General features: G+C 39.3%; 1 protein-coding gene across 4 annotated transcripts in view; it reads left to right on the top strand.

Moving 5' to 3' along the window:
* Nucleotides 1–25,082, top strand: part of LOC126700400 (F-box protein PP2-B10-like) — a 110,072-nt gene that overhangs the window by 33,573 nt on the left and 51,417 nt on the right. The window contains exons 2-4 of one of the 4 annotated variants that reach the window (XM_050398546.1): nt 10,698–10,830; nt 18,150–18,268; nt 18,367–18,956. In XM_050398546.1, coding sequence (XP_050254503.1) covers nt 10,698–10,830; nt 18,150–18,268; nt 18,367–18,823 — 709 coding nt within the window. In that variant the 3' untranslated portion in view covers nt 18,824–18,956. Of the gene's footprint in view, nt 1–10,260; nt 10,831–18,149; nt 18,269–18,366; nt 18,957–25,082 lie in introns of those variants that run through there. The other 3 variants (XM_050398539.1, XM_050398549.1, XM_050398548.1) reach the window with 3 other exon arrangements.

The following is a 25,082-nucleotide window of genomic DNA, read 5'->3' on the forward strand; positions in this document are numbered from 1 at the left end:
ACTACAACCATGCACCCTTGTCCGTTGAGAAACCATCTCAGACAAAATGGAAGCGCCTGGTCCGTGAGTTTTCCGATACTGCTTCCACCACAGAGGACCCGATTGGTTCTAAACGCCCCATCGACATGGCCATTGACCTTAGTGAGTCACCACGCAAGAAAATCTTGGTCTCTTATGGAGATACAAAAAACTATCTGATAATGGCGAAGGCTGATTTTCAGCCCCGCCAAGCGCAATGAGTTGCATCGTTTGGAACTGCAGGGGGCTTAGGAACCAACTGGCAGTTCAAGAACTTGCGGAGGTAGTGACTACAAAAGCTCCCACTGTCGTGTTCTTAGCCGAAACACTGGCAGATGAAGCTAGGCTTGATTTCGTAAAAGACCGGATTCGTTTTGACAAAAAGTTTGTTGTTCAGAGGGTTAACAGAGGTGGAGGTTTGGTCCTTTATTGGAAGAATTACTTGTTAATTGATGTTGTTTCTTCTTCTTTGAATCATATAGATGTAATCATAAACAAGGATACAGAGGCAGCATGGCGCTTTACCGGTTTCTACGGCGAACCAGAAACTCACAAATGGCAGGAATCATGGGAATTGCTTCGCAATCTACATAGCCAAAATTCATTGCCTTGGCTATGCGTCGGGGATTTCAATGAGATTCTAAAGTAGAGTGAGAAGCTAGGGGGACGGACTAGACCACCAGGACAGATGCAACTCTTCCGAGACACACTAGATGAATGTGGATTAATGGACATTGGCTTCAAGGGCTCTCCCTTTACCTGGAGCAAACATTGCAACAACGGAATTTCGATATGGGAGAGGTTAGATAGAGCTGTGGTCTCTTATGAATGGTTTTCAAAACATCCAGGTACTCAAGTTCATCATATAGACAGCACAACTTCAGACCATAAGATTCTTTGGATTGAGCAGTCGGTCTTGGATTGCTCACCGAGGAAGAAGCTCTTCCGATTCGAGGAAATGTGGCTAGGTGATAAGGGGTGTGGCGAAACTGTGGAAGGTGTATGGTAGATCAACTATGAAGAGGACGGAAATACTAGGGTGATCCGAAAGGTAGAGAAATGTGGGACGGCATTGACCAACTGGAGCAAAGACAGTTTCGGCAATGTAAGAAAGCAATTAGAGAAAAAAAGAAGAGAACTTATGAAGGTAGAAAAAATGGTCCTTCAGGGTGGAAATTCAAGCAAATTAATTGAGCTCAAGAAAGAGATCAATTCTCTTATGGGTAAAGAGGAAAGAATGTGGCGACAAAGGTCACGCACCTTGCACATTAAAGATGGTGAACGAAACACCCGATATTTCCATTGTCGGGTAACTCAAAGAAGGTGCAAGAATCTCATCACAGGGATTAAAAACCAGTCAAATATCTAGTGCACTAAACCAGAGGAAGTCTCGGGCATGTTCATGACATATTTTCAGCAACTATTTTCATCCTCCAATCCAGAGATTGAAGTGTCTGATTTAAACTCTATTCCACGGGTAGTTATAGCTAAAATGAACGAGAGTTTGACTAAAAACTTTCAACCTTGGGAAGTTGAGTTGGCTTTGAAGCAAATGGCACCGCTTAAAGCACCTGGACCGGACGGGATGCCGCCATTATTTTATCAGAATTTTTGGGATTTGGTAAGAGGTGATGTAATCCATGATGTGTTGGGTTTTCTGAATTCAGGTTCCCTTCCTAACTCTCTAAACCATACATTCATCACTTTAATTCCTAAAATTAAAAATCCAGAGTTTGTTACTCAGTTCAGACCTATTAGCTTGTGTAACGTGCTTTATAAGATTTTTTCAAAAGTTCTTGCCAACAGGTTGAAAAGAGTCCTCCCCAATATTATCTCAGAACATCAAAGTGCTTTTCTCAAAGGGCGCTTGATTACAGATAATATCCTAGTAGCCTTCAAAACATTGCATTATATGAAAAATCACAACTCCGGAAGCTCAGGGTACATGGCTCTTAACTTGATATGAGCAAAGCATATGACCGAGTGGAGTGGTCTTTCTTGAAGGCGATGATGTCTTAGATGGGGTTTAATGATCGGTGGATAGATTTGGTCATGGAGTGTATCACCACAGTCACCTACTCAATCTTGATCAATGGAGAACCCAGTGGCGAAATCAGGCCAAGTAGGGGTATTCGCCAAGGTGATCCCCTATCACCCTATTTATTTTTGCTTTGCTCGGAAGGACTGCACCGATTGATCCAACAAGCAACAGAGAAGGGTGATATTCAGGGGGTATCTATCTGTCATAGTGGCCCTAAACTAACTTACATGTTCTTTGCAGACGATAGCCTCTTGTTTTGCAGGGCTACCACCCAGGAGTGTGAAAAGGTGATGGATATTCTTTCCTCTTATGAAAAGGTGTCGGGGCAAAAATTGAATAGAGACAAAACTGCACTCTTTTTTAGCAAGTCTACCCCTAATGAAGTGCAAAGGCAAATAATGGAAACTCTTGGAGTTAATGAGTTGAAGCAGTATGGAGATTACTTGGGATTGCCGGCCATGGTAGGGAGGAATAAAAGAGCTAGTTTTGACCAATTGAAGCAAAGGATTTGGAAGAGATTACAAGGATGGGAGTGTAAGCTCTTATCACAAGTTGGAAAGGAAATACTCATTAAATCAGTTATCCAAGCTATTCCCACCTACACGATGAGTTGTTTTAAACTCCCCATTACTTTTTGCCACAAAATAGAGACCCTCATTAGGAAGTTTTGGTGGGGGCAAAGGGGAGATAGGAGGAAGATACATTGGGTTAAATGGGAGGATTTGTGCCTTCATAAAGATCAAGGGGAAGTAGGGTTTAAAGATTTGACAATGTTCAACGAGGCGATGCTTGCTAAGCTAGCTTGGCGCCTTCTCCATGATGATAAATCCCTATTTTACTGAGTCTTTAAGGTTAGGTTCTTTCCTAGATGTTCCATTCTAGAAGCTAAGGACTCCCCTTCCACTTCTTATGCTTGGAAAAGTTTACTAAAAGGAAGGGAAGGTATTCAAAAAGGGGCCATTTGGAGAGTGGGAGACGGGAAGAAGATAAGGATATGGGGGGACAACTGGTTGCCATCAAAATCTTCAGCCAAGATAACTACACCGGTTCTTTATGGGCAGGAGACTTCGAATGTGGAGGTGCTTATAAATCCGGTAACTAAAAGGTGGAGGACTGAGATCATTGACCATGTTTTCAATGAGCAAGAAGCTGAAGCCATCAAAAATATTCCCCTGAGCTCCACAAACCAAACGGATGTGCTGGTTTGGCCATTTACACCCTCCGACAACTACTCGGTCAAGTCAGGCTACAGGTTTCTTTTTGAGAATTCTACACAACCCCAAAGAGCAGAGCAAGACTCAGGTTTTTGGAAGAAAATTTGGAGTTTGGAGGCCCCTAGCAAGATCAAAAACTTTGTTTGGCGAGCCTATAGAGAAGCATTACCGGCGAAAGCAAATTTATGCCGTAGATGGATCACCCCTGAGGGCTGGTGCGAAACATGCAGAACAAGGGAGGAGAATTGCTCACATGCTATTTTCTTTTGTGTTGATGTGCAGGTAATGTGGAACGCAGATCCCCAATGGCATTGGCTCTCGGAGATGACAGGAAGATGCGTAAAAGACATCTTTAAACGAGCCCTTGAAGAGGAGATGGATGTGGCGCTGTTGGCCTTCACGAGCTGGGCAATGTGGAACAGACGAAACCAAGTTCGACTCAAGGAAACGGCATGTCCTCTTGAGCAGATACATGCCTTGTCCAAAGACAGGAAGAACGAGTTTCAACTCCTCCATAAATCGGTTGGAACGCCTCAGCATAGGAATCATGTCAGATGGAAGCCACCAGATCAAGGCCTTTACAAAGTCAACTACAACGGTGCCATTTTTGCCCAGCAAGCGAGAGCTGGTATTGGCGTTGTCATCAGGAACGAAGACGGCGCTGTAATGGCGTCGATGGCACAGCAATTGCCACTCCCAACAACTGTGGCCCAAGTCGAAGCACTAGCCGCGAGAAGAGCTCTGGACTTTGCACTGGATCTTGGCTTTACTAGAGTGATTTTGGAGGGAGACTCAGAAGTGATTTGCAGGGAACTAAAAGACCCAAACCCGTCTCTAGCTTTGCACGGGCATATTCTCCAGGACATTAAGTGTTTGTCAAGTACTTTTCAATTTATTGGTTTTTCTCATGTACGTCGCCAAGGGAATAGTGTAGCACATGCATTGGCTAGAAGGGCTGCTAGGGAAGCTGATTTAACTGTCTGGATGGAAGATGTACCACCAGACATCCACCATATTGTTCAGGCTGATTTAGCCAATTTTGATTAATATTAATAGTTAACTTCTTTCTCCCAAAAAAAAAAAAAAAGCATAAAAGGCTAATTTACTTTGCCTATTATTGCAAATTAGTTATAGAAATTATTCTATACTAGTAACTTACATATAAAGCTTCGTTAAAATGAAACCAACGGTCATATACCCTTTCATATGCCAGTTGTGTTTTACAACCAAAATCTTTTCCTTTACAAAAACATAAATACAAAATGTTTAATAAGGAAAGACCAACATATAATTTATAGCATTTGAGAAAGAACCATTTTTTTATTTATTTATTTATGTTACCAAACACTGGAAAATGTGGAAAACTATCTTTATAGAAGGTTTTCCAGGAAAACAAACAAAGCGTTACATATTTGGTCCCTAACCTTTATGCTGAATGTCAATTTGGTCCCTAACCTTTTAAATGTGTTCATTTAGTCCCTAACATTTTAGTCTTATGTTATAAATTTATAATGGTCTCTGTTATTAAGTGATGGATGAAAAGTGCTAACATGACTAATGGCTAAAATAAATTTTTTTTTTTTTTTTTTTTGATAGGAAAATAAAATATAAATTTATTAACACATAAATTGCCATTTGGATTGACAAGTGACCTAAAAAAAAAAAAAAAGAAGAAGAAGAAGAAAGAGAGCAAGTGCATGTGTAAACACATCTTAAATATCTTTTTTTTTTTTTTTTTTTCTTTTTGCACTTTCTCATCTTTCTTATAAACTTTCCTTGGAAACAAACACATACTATAAAAACTCAGAACCAAAGATTAAACCCCAACCACTAAGAGAAAATCTCATTTTATTGGCATCCAAACAGAAAACTCCCATAGTAATAGTCATAGATGCAACCTTAAAGCATCAAGTAAGCAGAGGAGGCCCTAATCCCAATTGTGTCTCACTCTCACATGCAGGATGATCTTTCATCTTCTGTAAATGTTGAATCCATCATTACTAGTCTTGAAAAGTATACCAACTGATCGCGGCAAGCTATATATTTTTCAAAATCCATTCATTTTACCTCTGTGTATGTAAAAAATGTTGCTTCCTTGATTTTAATCTCAATAAAATCTCTTTTCAGTAGGTAATGGGGAAGGAGTGGTTGGAGAGAGAGGGTGATGTGGTGGCCTTTGATTGTGCCTTTTTTGGGGGAGAGAGTGAAGGGGATGGGTGTATGGGATTGAGGGTCATGGATGGTGAGAAAGGGGGCCAATGTGGATGGTAGATGGTGGAGGATGGGAAGTCCAAGTAGAGAGAGAGGGAGATGTGGGTGGGTTGGGTTGAGTTTGCGAAGGAGTGTGGGTCTATGGGTGCAATTATGGGGAGTAGAGTGTATGGGTTTGGGTTTGGGTTTGAGTTTTGATTTTTTTTTTTTTTTTTTTTTATATGTTTGTTTCCAAGAAAAGTTTACAAAGAAGACGAGAAAGTGCAAAAAGGAAAAAATTAATAAGATTGAAGTTTTATATATTTATTTATTAGTATTATTTAGTTAGGACACGTGGTAGTCCAAGTGGCAATAAATTTATATTTTATTTTGTTTGTTAGTCATATCAGTATTTTTCATCTATCACTTAACGGCAGAGACCATTTTAATACAAAATCAAAAGGTTAATGACCAAATTGACACATATAAAAGGTTAGAGATCAAATTGAAATTTGGCATAAAGGTTAGAGACTAAATATATAGTTTACCCTAAAAAAAAAATATTCCAAGAGCGTTGAAGTAGTACCTCCAAGATCACGGACTTGTCTTAACACTTTGTTTTCTTCTCACAAACAACAAGCCTACAAGTGCTATGGCTTTCAATGAGGCCCAAAGGATTTTGATTTTGATTTTGAAGTGCAATAATTGCGGTTCAATTTTACATTTTCAACCATCAAATGCAAATTGACATGAAGGGGAATTGGACGGTCCATTGAAATTTGAAAGGAAGCTAGAGACAGAGGCCTTCCCGCCACTCCCACTGTAGTCCCACAGTTGTGGTCGTGGGACACATCACACATCCATCAGGTTTGGTGGATTTTAGAATTACACATTTTTTAACCGACTAACCCTTCCATTCTTTGGACTTGTCCCGTCCTATGATCTCTTTTGACAATATATATATATATATATATATTTTCAGAGATAGTTTTAACCTATAATATTTGTATAATATTTGTGTATGGTGATTGTTATTACAAAAAATTTTTACCAAGTAAACTAACTAAAAATCACATATATGAGTTTGCAGCACTTCCAGCATATTGATATATATGTCAAGATATTAAAAGTACACCTGTCCATGACCAAGAAAACTTCTGTTAAATTGTTAACGTTTCTCTCTCTCACACGCACGGAAAAAATAAAAATGCAAATCCTTCTCTCTCTTTCTTCAAAACCCCACCAACGCTTTCTCTTCCTTCCTACGATAATATTTTTCCTTCTTACCCATAGCTCTTCACCAGTTCCAATTTTCTAGTAGTATTTGAAAACATCAGTATATACCCCTTTTAATGATTTCCTTTAAAAGCTTTTAATAACATGTGGAAATCACATTCTGGCCCAAAATAAATGTGATCCTGCGTGAGCCTTGAAACAGTTAGGTCTGTGGACCCATGACAAATTTTAATGTTTGTAAGGTTGAATCAAAATGGAATCATCTTATTTTGTTACAGAGAAGATGCAATGAATTATAGTGTGAAATTAACCTGTACCTGTAAAGTTGTAAAGTTAGTGATTTCTGGCATTGGAGATGATATTTGAACGTAACTAAGACGTAAATCTCTCAGGCTGGTTAAGTTTTGAACTAAACCATTTAGACTTGTGACATGTAGCACAGAATCATATGACAGATCAAGGGATGTTAACTTGGAAAGCTCTGAAAATTTTGACGAAATCTGGCCAAAAAAAAATTAGTTAGAGAGGTTGAGATATGTCAACCTAGAAAGATGGCTGCTCTTCTCACTTCTCACTGCAACTCAAAATCCCACTCAAATTCTTCACACGAATTCAACCCTCATCAAAATCAAATTCCAAAAACCCATTAAACCCCATTCAATGAGAAACCCATAAATTCATTACAAAAAAAAAAAAAAAAGAGGAACCCATAAACCAGAATCAAACCCCAAAAATCCATCAAAGTGATCAAACCCTCATCAAAATCAAATCTCAAAAACCCAGTAAGCCCCATTCAATGAGAAACCCATAAACCAAAATCAAACCCCAAACACTTATCAAAATCAAATCTCAAAAACCCATTAAACCCATTCAATGAGAAACCCAAAAACCAAAATCAAACCCCAAAAACCCATAAAATCCCCATTCAATGAAAAAGCCCAGAAACCAACCCACAACTGCGAGCTTCAGCCATGGTGGAGCGGCGGTTTTTGGCGGCGGAGTGAGACCGGTGGAGAGGGATGAGTTGGATGTGGCGGGGCTGTGCTGGGCACAAAGGATGTGGCTGGGTATCTGAGAAGAGAGAAGAACAAAAGAAGGGGAGAGAGAGAGAGAGAGTTGGTGGGGTTTTGATGAGAGAGATGGATTTGTTTTATTTTTTTCCCGTGCGTGTGATAGAAAAAGAGAGAGAAGAGAGAGTGAAAGAAACGTTAAGCACTTAACAGAGTTTTCTTTAAACGGTCATAGTCATAGACAGGTGTCCTTCTAATATCTTGACATATACACCAATATGCAGGAAGTGCTGCAAACAAGTCCTAATTTTAATGACTTATTTATAGTTATAGGGAAATTGTTTATATTGTTTAAAATTATTTTCTACTCTCACTTTTTTTTTTTTTTTTTAATTTTAAAATGAGTTACTTTTTAAAGGGCATTTTCTAAAAAATTATCTGATTTTTTGTGTATTTGGTAGAGACCTTGAAAATGAGTTTAAAAATGTTGAATATTTACTTCTTTGTTTCAGGATGTATGAGATAAAGTTATTTTTCAAAAATAAATAAATAAAAATAAAGGAAAACAACCTTTAAAAATATTTCGTGTATTTTTCATTAACTATTTTTTTTTTTCTCGAAAACACGAAAAACTATCTTCACTATCTTCATATCATACATACCATTGGGATACTATTTATGAATTTGACTTGACACGTAAAACATTCAATTAGTGCATGGTAGAGACAGGATTTTTTGGTTGGGGTGGGGGGGAGGGGGAGGGGGGGGGGGGGGAATAGTCAAGAGAGACAATCACATACATGCATAAACACACATATATAAATATTAATATTTTAATATTACAGTAGGTCATAATTTACAAATATATTATATACAAAAATATCAACTTTGACATGTATATTCAAGAGATAATTTTTTTACCGGGCTTTGTAGCCCAAGTGGTACCCGGTTTACCATGAAACCGTTAGCTTGGGGGTTCGAGCCCCCGCACCCGCATAAACAATTACCTAACAAAAGAGATAATTTTTTTAGGAGAATTTATCATTTTTTAAACTCCAATGAGTATATAAAATATTTGTTTTAATTTGGCCACCACCGCAGCATGTTTTGTTGTCCAAAGTGCAGAAACGATGGATGGTTAGACTTTAGAGATTAAGTTGGGTGAGTTTTACAGTGAGGGAGGAGAAGAGGATGAACTGCATGATATACTTACGGAGGTAGAAGCTGGTACCAAGAAGTTTGGCCTTATTGTTGAACGGATCCAGATCAGGCCAAAGGGTTGATAAAAATCATTCTTTGTTATCACTAAGTGGCATTGATACACTAAATTGCAATACCGTCCAACTTATATTGTCTCAATTTTTTGCTTTATTAACAAAATTTTGAACATAAATAACTTCAAGCTTACTACGGTAAAACAATTTGAGGATTATTTGACCCCAGTTGTCATGATTCTCCTAATTCGGCCTAAGCTTATTTTCTCTTTTAACCATTTGAGTGTTATCGCGAATCATTTTGCCTACACCAAAAACTAATTGGTGTTTTGACTTGATGATATATGGGAATCATATGAGTAGACTCCATAAGTTGAAATATTATCCTATCTAAACAATAAAATAAAAAACTCTTAACCGTTTAAAATTCATTTTTATTTTTATTTACTCATTAAAAAAAAGTACTATGACTATTTTTTCTCTATACCAACTTTTTAATAGATACTGATAATGGTTGATCTTCAATAATTATTATGGAAGTGGTGGTGATCTCGTACAATCATTTTTTAAGAATATTCCCTGCTAAAAAGGAGTTGTCATTTGGTATAACAAGAATATATAACATCTATCTTACATGGGGTTGAGTTTCATACTTGTGGGGTCTATCTCCCATGTGAGAGAGATGTTGTATATAACCGTTATTTAAAATAAAATTTCAGTCAAGTTGCAAATTACAAACATAAAGTGTGGGGTAATTTTAATTTTAACTCTCAAAGTTTCAAAATTTGGAAATGTACCTTTAATGTTACATATTGTTTGAATTTAAGCCCTTCCGACCATGTGCTATAATAAGGTGTTCGTTAAATGTCGTCTCAATTCAAAACAACATAGTTTTATGAATCTAAATTTTGAAAATTTAGGGGATAAAATCAAAATTACCCTACACTTTACGGGTGTAAATCACAATAAATTCCAAATAATATATGACATGGCTTTAATAAGATTCAAAATGACATAGTTTTGAATAAAAAACGATGTCGTTTCAAGCTTAGTTGGCACTTGACGAACACTTCATCCAAACGGATTGATAGACTGACTTAAATCTGAAAAAACATGTAACATTAGGGGTATAAATCAAAATTTTGAAACTTTTGGGGGCAAAATCAAATTTATACCAAAATTTAAAGGGGGGAAAAATGTCAATCCAAACATATTATGCATTCAATGTATTAGATATAAATCAGCAAAAATAAATAAATAAAACACAATTGGAAATAGTTGGATAAAAAACCAAATAAATCTTATCTAAAATTACCAAAGAAAATGATAGGTTTGAGAACTTTCTTTTTGTTGTTGCGGTAAACACAGATTTGAGAATAATAGTTCCGTGACAACTTCTAATTATTTAAGTGAATTTAAATACATACCATAAAAATTTTAATGGCCCTAGGAAAAATCAAACCGACCTCTTCCCTAAAAAAAAAAAAGGAAAAAAAACCATACTTAACCATTAAGCAATTAAAGAAACGTTCCTTAATCGGAGTATATAAATGGAATGTACGAGAGAGATACCGTCAAATAAACTGAGAGAATAGAAGATAATGGAAAAAGAAAATGAAAGAAATGGTCTACACTGCGTTGCAGAAATATCAGTATTACCAGAGGGATGCATATCGGACATAGTTTCACTGACAACACCTAAGGATGCGTGCACCGCATGTGCGGTTTCTCCTATATTCCGTGCGGCTGCCGAGTCCAACGCAGTCTGGGAGAGGTTCTTGCCGTCCGATTATCAAGCCATCATTGCTCGATCATCATCATCATTGGATTCCTTGAACTTCTCTTCTAAGAAACATCTCTACCTTAGTCTCTCCGATAACCCCATCTTGATCGATGACAGTAAAAAGGTACTCCTTTACCAAACAATCCCATAATATTAATATTTTAAATTGTATTATTTAATTGTTTGATTTATTACTCTTATTTTATTTGCTTCTGTAATTTATATATGGGTCAATTCAATTTCAAACATTTTAAAGTTGCTTCATTTTAATTTTTTAGGTTCGAGCAGTGACTTTTAATATATAAAATTAAAAATTAAAAAAAAAAAAAAAATAGGACAGCTTTATTGTTTTCAACTTCTAGAACTCTTTAAGTTTTTTTGTTGGGGTTGAATTCTAGAACACTTAATTCTGTTTCTGAATTCGGTGATTGAAAAGAAGCAAAGTAAGCTCCACTTTTTTTTTTTTTTTTTCCTGGAGAATAGAGAGAGAGGAATAAGGGTTCAGTTCTTGATTGTTGGTCCTAATTGTGGATGGCAGTGATCACAGTAATGTTTATGTTTTTTTTTTTTTTTTTTGATTCTCAACATAAATTTCATTAAACCGAACTTGGAGTCATACAGTTTACATCATTTAACACTTGGTCTACAATCATTGGAGGAGTATCCTCCACCCAAATGACACAGTCAGTTACAAACTTGGCATATCTTGCCAGGAAATGAGCTGCAGTGTTGCAGCATCTACGCGTATGGGACACCTCCCACGTGTGAAACCAGCATAAGTCTAGTCTTGTGCCATCAATAACCTTGCGGACACAACTCTGAGTCAAGCCCGGGGTGCGTAATGAATTAACTACCACAAGAGAGTCACTCTCAACTACTATTTTACCAAGGCTAAGGTCCCTTGCAAATTGGACCCCTTCTTCCACAGCTTTTGCCTCTACTTCCAGCGCTCCCAGAGGCTGCTCCAGTTTTCTGCATAACGCCCCCATGATCTGGCCCTTCTCATTCCTAACCACCACTCCTATGCCACAGCATCCCGCTTCCTTGAACACTGCCCCATCCGTATTAACCTTATACCAGCCTTGTTTCGGTGGATTCCATTTTTGTGCAGCACCTAAGAAAACTCTCCTCTGTGTTGTCTTCTCCTTTTTGATCTCTTCAACATAACCGGCTACTGACTTAATAAGCCCTTCCTTTCCTTTGCTATTTCCACCATGTATTACAGTGTTTCTGTTGTTCCATAAACTCCATGCTGTCACAGCAAAAAGCACCCAATTAACATTTGGACAAGAATCCACAATTTCCCAAACTAGATTCAAAAACACATTCACAGGTTCAGGTAAAGCAGGGAGTTTTATTTTAGTTTCACTCCATACTTCCTTTGCAAAAATGCAATCCCAAAGTATATGCCCCGATGTCTCACAGTCCCCACACAGAGCACAGCAGTCCTCGCAATCAACACCCTTCGCCTTTAGCCTATTTCTAGTAGGAAGAATGTTCCTACATGCCCTCCACATGAAGTGTTTTATTTTGTTTGGACATTCCATTTGCCAGACCATCTTCCATATTGCCTTCATTTTCGAATTGTCAGAGCTACTGCCCATATCAGGTCTTGAAGACACCTCCTTTAGGCAATTTTGAGCAACTCCATAAGCACTCTTTACTGTAAAACATCCATTTGAGGTTCCAGCCCAAATGACCGAATCTTCAGGAAGCCTATAGCTGATTGGAATACCCAGCACTATCTCAGCTTCATGCGGGATTAAAATACTTCTAACCTTGGCTGCATCCCAACTCCTTCTGTCTGTATCAATGAGGTCAGCTACCATCACTTCCTTATACTGAGGTTTCCAGGGGCTGAAAGCTTTGGACGAGCTTTGACTTGGAATCCAGCTGTCCTTCCAAATGTGGATTCTTTGCCCATTGCCTATACACCACCGGGAGCCCTTTTTAATTATATCTCTTGCTGCCAAAATACTACGCCACACATAAGAAGGCCTCCTCCCCACCTGAGCATCTAAGAACGTCTCCTTTGGAAAATACTTGGCTTTGTAAACTCTGTGAACCAGTGAGTTTGGCTGCTGCAAGATTCTCCAGCCTTGTTTTGCTAAGAGTGCTAGGTTGAAGACCTTAAGATCCCTAAACCCCATACCGCCCTCGGCCTTCGGTTTACAAAGTTTCTCCCAGGAGACCCATGCCAATTTCCTTTCCTTTTCTTTCTGACCCCACCAGAAATTTCCCATCATTGAGTTCAAATCCTTGCACAAGGAGTCCGGTAGCTTGAAAATACTCATAGTGTAAGTTGGTGTGGCTTGCGCGACAGCTTTTATAAGTATCTCTCTACCCGCATTGGATAAGAGCTTACCTTTCCACCCCGCAATTTTTCTTCCCACTTGATCCTTTATTCGGTTGAAGGCTTTTCTCTTTCCCCTTCCAACTAAAGGTGGAAGCCCCAAGTATTTCTCGTGATGTCTGACAATCTCGGCCCCTAACCTTTGCTTGACCTGGTCTTGCACTTCTCTATTCGTGGTCTTACTAAAATATAAAGATGTTTTCTCCTTATTAATTTTCTGGCCCGAGTCCCTTTCATAATCTTCCAAAACCTTCACAATCCTTTCACACTCCATTACTGACGCCCTACAAAATATAATACTATCATCAGCAAATAGCAAATGAGAGACCCTCGGGGCTCCTCTACAAACAGCCACACCTTTAATATGCCCTTCACTCTATTCCTTCTTTAACATAGCCGACAACCCTTCCGCACATAGAAGAAACAAGTAAGGGGAGATTGGGTCCCCTTGTCAAAGCCCCCTTGAGGGAATAATCTTCCCTTTTGGCTCCCCATTTATCAAGACCGAATAAGAAACCGTGCTGACACACATCAACATAAGAGCAATCCACCTTTCATGAAACCCCATTTTTCGCATTACCGCTTCCAAGTAGGGCCATTCAACTTGGTCGTATGCCTTGCTCATATCAAGTTTTGCTGCCATAAGAGCTTCTTTACCCTTCCTCTTCTGGTTTATGCAGTGCATCGTCTCAAATGCGACTAAGACATTATCTGTTATTGATCTACCTGGCACAAATGCGCTTTGGGATTCATCAATTACCTCCTTTAAGATTTTTTTCAACCTATTTGCAAGCACTTTAGATATAATCTTATACACTACGTTGCACAAGCTTATCGGTCTAAATTCTGAAATTTTCTGTGGGGAAGTTACCTTTGGGATGAGACATATAAAAGTTTCATTGATAGAACAGGGCAACATACCAGAATTTAAAACTCCTTAAACACAATTAATCACATCATATCCTACTATATCCCAATATTTTTGATAAAAGATGGGCGACATACCGTCAGGGCCAGGGGCTTTTGTGGGGTGCATCTGCTGTAGAGCCTGCCAAACTTCCTCTGCCTTGAATTCTGCCACCAGCTCCTCATTCATTTCTTGAGTGACCCGCTTGGTGATTGCACCCATGCTAGCATCAAAATTTGAGGGGTTATCTGATCTATACATCTTCGTAAAATATTCTAAGATAATATTTTCAATACCCTCCTGATCATCTATCCAATCCCCTTGATGATTTTGCAGGCCATCAATTCTATTTTTCCTTCTCCGTTGGCTGGCTGTGGCGTGGAAGAACTTCGTATTTTGATCACCCCACTTTAGCCATAACGCCCTAGACCTCTGATTCCACATGATCTCTTCCCGAATTTGAATCTCATTGATTTCCTTTTTCAGCTCCTGAATTTCCTTTGCTTTATCAATAATGCCATCCACAGCTTCCAGTTGTTGTAGCTGGTTTTTTTTTCTGCCTCAGCATGTTGTTCACATTCCCAAACACCTTCCAATTCCACCTCCGAAGTTGCACTTGGCAATTCTTCAGGCGGTCCAAAATTGTATTCCCTGTGGCACTCCTCACTGGATCCCAAACTTCCTCAATAATTTCTCTACAGCCTGCCTCCCGCACCCACATGGCCTCAAAGAAGAATCTCTTCTTAGTAGGTTTACGAGGCTTTCTTCGCTGAAGGAAAAGCGAAAGTAGGCAATGGTCAGAAATAGACATAGACACATGATGAACACTCGCTTCCGGGAAGATATCCATCCAACTCTCGCTTGCCACTATCCGATCCAGTCGAAGTTTGGTTCACTGCTCCCCCTCCCTCCCATTGCACCAAGTATACCTTTGCCCGACATAGCCCAAATCAATAAGACCACATCGGCTTAGGCACTCCCTGAAATCTTTCATTTGTCTGGCCTCTCTCTCCTGGCCCCCAAACTTTTCATCGGGGTGGGATATTTCATTGAAATCCCCAAAAACCACCCACGGTAAAGAGCTCTGAACCTTCAAAACCTCCATTAGTTCCCACGAAATATACCTTTTTGCAGTGTCGGGTTGCCCATAAAACCCAGTTGCACGCCACGGAGTTGAAGCGGAACCATCGTGAATCTCGACGTCAATGTGCGAATTTGAACAACTCTTGAAACGCACATCAGTACCTTCTCTCCATAGCAAAGCTAAACCTCCGCTTCGCCCATCGCTTTGAACCGTAATACCCTGAGAATACTCCAACTTGTTTTGAATACCTTTAATCCGATTTTTTCCGGCCTTTGTCTCCGACAAAAAAACCAAAATAGGATCTTTTGCTCTCACCTCATCGGCGAGTGTCCGAATTGCCAAGGATGACCCCAAGCCTCGGCAGTTCCAGGCTAACAAACTCATTTGGCTCAGCGGTGCTGCGTCGCAGCCACCACCACACCGCCAACCTTTTCCTCCTAACCATTTTGATCGTAAATACCTCCTTTGCTTCCTTTCCTGCGTTTTAGATTTTCTGAGTTTGGATCAAGCTCCTGAAGTGGTATTGGGCCGTCCCTCTTTCCTTTAATTGGGTTTTCACCTTCTTGAGATGTCTGCTTACTATTTTCCCTAGCCAGCCTCTTCCAGTGCCTGCTTGTTTCAAGTTTTCAGCAACCCAGCCTTTTTTATCATCAAAACTTAACGCTAATGGGCCTATTTCTGGACTATCAGCACTCGGCCCAGCCTCTTTCATATTTAAAACAATCTGAGGCTCCAACCTTTCTTCTGGTATTGACTTACCCCGACTCAAATCTGATTCCCACTGCATTCCTTCAACCAAACCCGGTTTACACCCTGACTTTTCCTCACCAAATCCCCCCAAATCAGTTACCTGCACCTCTATCTTTTTTTCCATCTCTTTGACCTTACCCTCCTCATGTAATTTCTCTGACACATGCTTAGAAGTGGTTACTGCCCCCACGTCTCGTAATGGATAGCTACACCCCTGACTTGTCATGTCATTCACGGGAGTGCTTCCGTCTTCCTTTTTTCCCTTTGCCGTGTCTCTCTGTTCCGACTGGACTGTCGGACCTCCTTCAGCAGACTTTGTATGCTGTGTTTCTTCTTGTTCCCTGTGTGACTACTTCCTTCCCTCCCCTTCGCAGTGGCTCCCCCCTTAGCCACGCTCCATACTGAAGCTGGCTATCTCCTTCATTCTCACCTGGAATCCTCCCTTCACTGCACTCCTTTAGAGAGTGACTAAGCAACCCACATCTGTAACAAAAATTGGGTAATCTCTCATATCTAAAATTAACCCATTTTTGCTCTCCACCTTCTGATGAGATTTTCTTCCCTCGCACCAATTTCTTAGTTACATCGATTTTCACTCTAACACGGAGACACTTACCCCATTGTACTCCAGCCTCTGTTACATCCACATCTAGCACTGACCCTAAACACGACCCAATGGCCTATCCTGTCTCTTTTGTCCTGCTGTTCAAGGGTAAGTTATAGATCTGAACCCAGAAAGGAGCCCATTTAACTTCAATCTCCTTCGGAGTCAACTGTCCTACGTATTCTTGGATGAGAATTAGTTGCTTCTCATAACTCCAAGGACACATATCCAGCACCTTCTTCTTATCCTTTTCATCACCAAACTCTACCAAGAACAATTCCTCTTCTATTTCAAAAATCTGGACCCCTTTATTAGGCTTCCACAGCATTCTTAAATTCTTTCTCAGTGCATCCACATTTATGCTCCTTTGAGATAGGATCTTCATTACAGCACAACACTTCCCCACCTTCCTTGCAGCACTTGTGCTTCTACTGTCCAGCTCTATTCCCTTATCTTCTTCCTCTGTAAACGTTAGTTTCTTCCACAACTCCTCTAACTCCTCTGCCATGGGTAGCACGCTTATTCACTCTTTACCTATGTAACCCTTTTAGGAAACCCACACTGTTTGACACTGGAACAGAACCGAAGCAAAAGAAAAGAAACAAAAAACAACCGGCTGCCTCACCCAGGGGAGGCACTCCACTTCTTGCAAGGAAAACTGCAAGACTTCCACTTGCTACCACGCGCCTAAGCACGAGAGCACTTGATAATTCACAGTAATGTTTATGTGATATTTATAGGCAAGCTTGCACTCCTTGGGAATATAGATACAACCTGTATAAACATACATATGAACACCAAGATTAATTGTGTGAAGCAACACCATCCACTAAGTGGGGTTCTTGCGAATGTGAGTGTGAAACATGTTAGGGTGTGATCACCCGGCACAATCGCTCACTGATATTGAACATATGATATGATTAGTTCTTGATCTAATGTTACTGATTAGTTATATTCAGCATGGTGCTACAACTAATGTTACTGAGTTAGCTATTGAGCTTTCTGCATCTTTCTCCAATTTTGTGTGAGGCTCTGGTTCACATATATCAGACATACTTATTGTATGCTATGCTAGCCTCCTTGAAACTCAAAAGCTAATCTAACAGCTTTGAAATTTTTTAACCCGGAAAGTCTGATCCACATGGAAGCTGCAATATTGAGTGGGTTGGTTTCTCCGTGGACTCGAAATTGTGTTTGTTTTGAATTAGTTTTGTGATCCTGCATTAATTGAGGTATAGGACAAACAGCGAATAGAAGAATGGAATCAAAAACAAAATACACAAAAAAGGAGCTTCTAACTCTCAGATCAAATGAAAACTTTCATTAAGCCTGCGTTTGGATTGCGCTGAAAACCAGTGCGTTTGCGTTTTTCAGCTTTTTTTTTTTTTTTTTTTTTTTTTTCTCGCGTTTTTTAGATTTGCGGTTACTGTTCATGTACTGTTTAATGAACAGTAACCGCAAATTTTGACTTTTCAAACTTTTTTCAGCCAATCAGTGCACATCATGTACTATTCATGGACCCACAAATTTCACTTTTAAGCAACTTTTTCATTAAAAATGGGTCCCACGGTACTATTCACACATTTAAAAATTATTTTGCTACAGTATTTTTCAGTTTTCAATTTTCAGTTTTTAGTTTTCAGTGGTATCCAAACGGACCCTAAATGTATGCTTGTGGCCAGTTAAAGCAGCACCATGCTGAATAGAACCATAACCGTGCTCATCTACTTTCTGTCTTTCTACAGAGCTTTTTCTTGGACAAATTGAGTGGTAAGAAATGTTACCTTCTTGCTGCAAGGGACCTTTCCATCGTATGGGGTAGCACTCCTGAGTATTGGAGTTGGGTTTCTCTACCTGAATCCAGGTATGGTCCTCTCTCACTCCCTCACTTTTAGTACTCCTTTTTTTAATTTTGAGGCTTTTCATTTAGTTCTTAATTATGTACATGTAAAAATCAAACAGGTTCCCTGAGGTTGCTAAACTTCTCGATGTTTGTTGGTTTGAAATCTGTGGCAAGATGAGTACTTCCATGCTGTCTCCGACAACAAACTATGCTGCTTACCTTGTGTTTAAGTTGAGGAGCAGAGCCTATGGATTTGATGACCCTCCTTTCAAGGCTTCAGTTGGAACTATTGGAGGAGGTGAAGTTTATGAACAATCTGTTTGTTTGGACCTGGGGGAGCCAAGCCTGGATGGCCAGATTCTAAGCCTGGATGGCCAGATTCTACTTCCGGAGCAGCTGCACATTTCATGCCCCAAACGGAGAAAAGATGGGTGGTTAGAGATTGAGTTGGGTGAGTTTTTCAATGAGGGAGGACAAGATGATGAACTGCAGATTAGACTCACGGAGATAGAAGTTGGTAGGTGGAAGTCTGGCCTCATTGTTGAAGGGATCGAGATCAGGCCAACAATGGGTTAATTAAATTTGTGCTTTATCATCACTAAGTGGCATTAATGTACCATCAAACTTATATTGTGTTAATATTTTCCTTTATTGACAAAATTTTGAACATCTAAAATTACAAGCTTATTGGTAAAACCATATTTATACCCTTCCAACTGTGTTCTTTGTCATTGTTCTTGATTTTGGATCTATAATTGAGCCTAAAAACCCTTAGGTACACTTTTAATTAGATATTAGTGCAGTTCTGTTTTTTGTTGTTGTTGTTGTGTTCTTTTTTTTCTGCCTTAGCTGACATTAAGTGAAAAGGCTGGATTTGAACCAAATTCTCTAGGGGAGAGAATAATGGAATACCCATGAGCTACAAGTTATAGGAGAACAGAGGAAAGCTCGAGTCGTGACATGCTCTTCTGTTGATTGACACAACTTTTAGTCCAATGTTTCTTCAAATCTAGTAGAGTATAATAATAAAAATAAAGCATTAGACTACACCATCTATTTATCTCCATATCAGCAACATCATCTAAATATTAAGAGCCATTGGTATTCAGAGCCACAAAAAGTATTTCCACATCAACATCTATCTTATTAAGGAAAATGTATCGTATAAGGCTGTTTCATAATCTAAGCATAAAAAGTAGCTGAAACTTGAAATCAATTATGATATTAGGTTAAGATAATTCAATACACAATCTCAACCATGTTTTGATTAAAAATTCTGTCTGAGTTATGTCTGATCTTCTTTAAAACAAATACTAATTACATTACGTTTGGTGTTCTCTACAAATTCATTGATTTAACATTTTATTTGTTCTATTGTATTTATGTTAATATTTGATTTTTCCTTTATTTACCTTTTTGGATGTATGAGAAAGATGCAATACGTAGACTCAATTTAACAATATATAATATCTATTAACTATATAAAAAGCGGCTATGCTGTTATAGTGTTTAGCCACTGTTCACATAACGTATTGCACTGTTCATCTACAGTGCAGTTTTGGTGAGCCACTTTTTCTTTTCTTTTCTTTTTTTTTTCTTTTTTTTAGTTTTGAATAGTTACAGATTTTTTTTTTCGGTCTTCCATTTTTTTTCCTTTTATATATATATTGTTATACTGACACAACAAATTTTACAATATTTTCACAATTATTGAGGTGTCAATTTCTTATAAGTCAAAATAAAATAATAAAATATGAAACTGTGACCAACCACAACTGAAAATAAATGTTTTGTGAAAATATTGTGACACTTGTTAGATAAATGTGTAAAAGCTACAGTAATCGGTGTGTGTGTTTTTTTTTTCTTTTATATATTTATGTAAGCTGGTATATATATTGTTATACTGACATAATAAATTTTACAACATTTTCACAATTATTGACATGTCAATTTTTTACAAGTCGAAATAAAATAATAAAATATGAGATTGTAACCAACCACAACTAAAAATAAATGTTTTGAGAAAATATTACAACACTTATTGTGTAGTGCTTTTGTTTTATCGCCAATGCATGTATGCACTGTATCTATAGTGCTTTTGGTTTAGTTAACTGGCAATGTAACTACAGTGCCTTTTTCTTTTTTCTTTTTTTCTTTTCTTTCATCAATCGGTTTGTGTTTTTTTTTTTTTCTTTTAAATATTTATGTAACCTGGTATATATATTGTTATACTGACACAACAAATTTTACAATTATTGACGTGTTAATTTCTTACAAATCAAAATAAAATAATAAAATATAAGACTGTAACCAACCACAACTAAAAATAAATGTTTTGAAAAAATGTTACAACACTTATTGTACAGTGTTTTTACTTTATTCAACTGGCACTGTAGCTACAGTGCCTAAAATTTTTTTTTCTTTTTCTTTTTTTTTTAAGTAATCGGTTTAGGATTTTTTTTTTTTTTTTTTGTTAGATATTTATGTAAGCTGATATATATATTGTTATACTAACATAACAAATTTCACAATATTTTCACAATTATTGACGTGTCAATTTCTTACAAGTCAAAATAAAATAATAAAATATGATACTATGACCAACCACAACTAAAAATAAATGTTTTGAGAAAATGTTACAACACTTATTGTGCAGTGCTTTTGATTTATTCAATTGGCACAGTAGATATAGTGCCTAAAGTGTTTTTTTTTTTTCTTTTAAATATTTATATAAGCTGGTATTGTGGGGTCCAATAATTGATGGGCCAGACCCACTTACTGATGGAGAGTTCAAAGGCCTAAGCCGAAAAAGGTCATGGCCCGAGCTCAAGAATAATAAGGCCCAATTGGCCCGGAGAAGTAGCCGAGGACAGTGCAGTCCTCGGCTGACCCAAAGATCCACCAAGAAGAGGGGCAAAACGGTAAAGGGACATGCTTGAAGGGAAATCTAAAATATCTAGGAAAGGCTGCCTTTACCATCTTCCCCATGCATATCTCTGCGCCTAACAGAGCCTTATCCTTTAACTTTATTAACCACTCCCAACAACTTTGGGTTGGGATTGACATGACAAGTATCAGTCTTGGAAATGTCGACCCTACACGTGGACGAAGGAAAGTGAATGCAGACTAGTATAAAAGAAAAAATAAGTAATATAGAGGGGGGGCTGGGACGACTGGAAAAAAAAGAAAGGCTCCCAGTCTACCTCCAGAAGAAAGGCTCCAAGGGTGAAAGCGCTTATGAACACCACCAGAACCACCACTGGGTAACTAAGGCCTAGCCTTTCGAATCCACTCTCTACAAATGATATTGTTTGGGCCCATTCACGTGCGAACCCAACTCTACTGCGGTTCGTCGCGAAACGTGACCCTACAATTGGCGCCGTCTGTGGGAAAGGCTTGCGCGTTAGCTCGAGCGGTGGTGAAGTTGAGCTTCTGTCGAACAAGGGTCTATGAGGGTGCCTTTATGACCGGCGACACATTGTTGCTATTCCAACATAAGTTCCCACTAGGGGCTACGTCTCACAGTGTCAATGGCATGGGCAAGTCTAGGGGCTTCAAACATCAGGCTAGCTTCCCCCACCTTGTTCGAGGAGCTAAACCTTCGGAAGATAAATAAATAAAGGAGAATACAAGTTTTGGACAGAACCAAGGCCTTGTATGGTCCTCGGACCCAAGACTCTGGGGAAACCAACTACTTAAAAAGAGAATACAAGTTTTGGACAGAACCAAGGCCTTGTATGGTCCTCGGACCCAAGCCTCTGGGGAAACCAACTACTTAAAAAGAGAATACAAGTTTTGGACAGAACCAAGGCCTTGTATGGTCCTCGGACCCAAGCCTCTGGGGAAACCAACTACTTAAAAGGAAAAACTACGTTACATGGATTCTCTAGTTTGCCCTCGGATCCTTAACACTAAAGGGACGAGTACGGAATGGAGTAACGTGTTTCCAAAAGCATAATCGAAGTCATGCAATGCTCGGTCACTCCCTCGGATGAATTATTTAGAATTTGTCGTTCTCAGACAGTATTCTCGCACTTATCACAGAACGTTCAACCGTTATCTCGGTTAGTTTCCTAAGTTTAACTTACTATGAGTTATTATTATTATGCCTGATAGTGTCGGTAAATTAGAATTAGTTGGATTGTGTTTCAAGAGTTCTTGCTTTAAATACCGCCGAGGAGAAACACACACATGGAGCACACCCATTCACAAAGTAGTGTTGTCAAAGGAACAGTATTCAAAACAAGTAAAGAAATTTCCATTTTTTTTACTAAAACAAAGAAATAGTACAGCGTACAATGAAAAGCTGGAATCAGTTTGTGTCAAAGCTCACTACATAACCAAAAAGAAAGGAAGATACAAGAGAATAAGATAAAGCCGAGGAAGTAGATCAGAGGAGAGGTTGGCTACAGCTCCAAGACCTTGTTCTTCCTCAATGCTTTCACATGCCCACAACTCAAACAGTAAAAGAGACCTAACTTGAGCCTGACACCGCTGAAGGAAAGGTGCAGGGAGTTGGAAGTTGAGGGGCTTTCTCTAAATATTTGCCCGGCACAAGGCAGAGGCGCTGATGGCGGAGAATCTTTCTTCTGACACACCAAAATTCTGGCATGAACAGAACCTGCTTCGGATTTTGACTAAAAGAGGGAAAGACATCCTTTCCCCTCGATCGAAATGGAGTATTCTCTTGAACTTATGCTTCCTGTGCCCATACCTCACTATTTTGAGTCTCATGAGGGCACGGCGCTTCCGTGGCGGAGAGAGTTCCTTCTTCCCAACCCTCGCCTCAAACATGTTGTGCTAAGGGAGGACAGCACTGAGTATAGGAGCTGTGATTTGGGAGAAAACTAAAGAATTGGTGCGAAGGTGAAGTAACTTTCTCTCCTATTCATTTAAAGAGATAAGGTGGTGGCATTTAATTCACGCAGCGTCCCAAGGAACGCTACAGACAAGATGGCTTTGGCTCAATCTCCAACGCCACCTGCAACTAGGGGATTAAAGGAGTCTCTGGAAGGTGCACCTCGAACATTGGGACGCCAAAAAGTACTGCGTAACCAAAAACTACATAAATACCCTTTAAGTTATGGGCCAAGTGAATTCGCGGCCCAGGCCTGTTCTGCATGGGGGCCCAGGGGCAATGGCCCACATCGAGGAATAACCGTTGCCGAGGACAATTTCCTGCTCGGCACCTCGTGAAATACCTGAGGAAAGGGAGAAACTGAACTCAAAAAGTTTTGGACAGAACCTAGGACTTGCATGGTCCTCGGACTCAAGCCTATGGGGAAACCAAGTACTGAGAAAAAATCTAAGTTTTAGACAGAACCCAGGCGTTACGAAGTCCTCGGACTCAAGCCTTTTGGGAAACCGACTACTCGAATGGGGAAGGTTCTCGGCTCAAATACTGTAAAAGGTTAAAGCCAGTGTGTTAAGAAGATGGCGAAACGACCCAACTTTCATTAACCTAAGGAAACTGTCCATTTGGCGAGTGACATGTCCTCGGATAGTTACTTCCTACACCGTATCGAGCACTTAGTCCTCATCTTGGCTAATTTTAAGGTGAGTTTCGTTCCTCACTGGTCGGCTTTGCTATGTTAAATAATTTTATTAAAGTTATGGTGACACCTTTTTATTAGCAAACATTTTAGCCTTAGTTATCATTGATTCAAATGCTATATTATGGTGCCGAGCAGCGTTTGTAAACTTGTAAAAACATAAAAACATAACATGTGAAATAAGGTAACAGCAACTTTTATTAATATGAAAAACTATTACAATGTATAAAGAAGGGCTTAAACAAGCCTATACAAAAGATGAACTGCCAAAGCAACAATAGCATCCGCAATACAGATAAGTAAACAGTCAGATGTCTTTTAAACTCGCCTTCAAAGTCTCTCTAATCTCTGCCTCAGTACTGCTCATATCAGGAGAAGAACCTTCTTTAGAAAAAGATGAAGGAGAAGGAAGAAGAATTGGAACACATGGAAGCACTTCAGCTAGCTCTTGTCATCAAGGAACGCAAAGGAAGAAGAGGATGGAGGAGATGAATGAGGAAGATGGAGGAGATGAATGAGGAAGATGGAGGACATGAGCAGAAGATGGAGGAGATGAATGAGGAAGATGGAGGACATGAGTAAAAGAAGGAGGAGGAGAAGAGGGAAGAGATGAAAAGAAAGAAAAAGGAGCAAAAGAGGGAAAAGGAAAAGCACCAGGATGGATCTGGTGGTGGAAAGAAAAAGAAAGAGAGGCAGAAGGAGGCGCCAGTGAACGAAGAGAGGAAGAAGCAGGGGCACTTAGCCCCTGCCCCAGTCTTGACTCCTAACACACTGGTGCCATGTTAGATATGCTCATGATAGAGCGGAGGGTGGTGATAATGGATGTCTTTGACTCGGTCACACCGAAAGTGAGATGTGACGAGTCCCTACTTCGGATTTTGGCTAAAAGGAAGGGGAGACAAATCTTGAGTCTCCGCCATCCTTGCCCTGACCAAGCCATCTCGAGCTTTATTAGGACATGGTGTTTTTGGGAATGAAGTGGTTTATTCATGGCTGACTACTGTGGTGAACTTTCTATCGAATAAGGTATAACCAGAGAGAAGAAGTGGACTCTGGGAGGAATCTGAGGGACTCAGGTATGAGAAAGTAAGCTTTTGTCCTCTCTCTTTATATAGGGGACGAGGAAAAGAGTACATAATACGTTCAGATCTCCAAGGAAATCTGCAAACATGAATGCGTCCGTTTCATTCTCCCACGCCATCAAAAACCGTTGAATCTGGGAGGCCTCGTAAAGGGAAGACATTAAAGACGCGCTTCAGATAACCAAACGGCATAAACGCATC

Source organism: Quercus robur, chromosome 9 (assembly GCF_932294415.1).
Source record: "Quercus robur chromosome 9, dhQueRobu3.1, whole genome shotgun sequence".
Lineage (NCBI taxonomy): Eukaryota > Viridiplantae > Streptophyta > Magnoliopsida > Fagales > Fagaceae > Quercus > Quercus robur.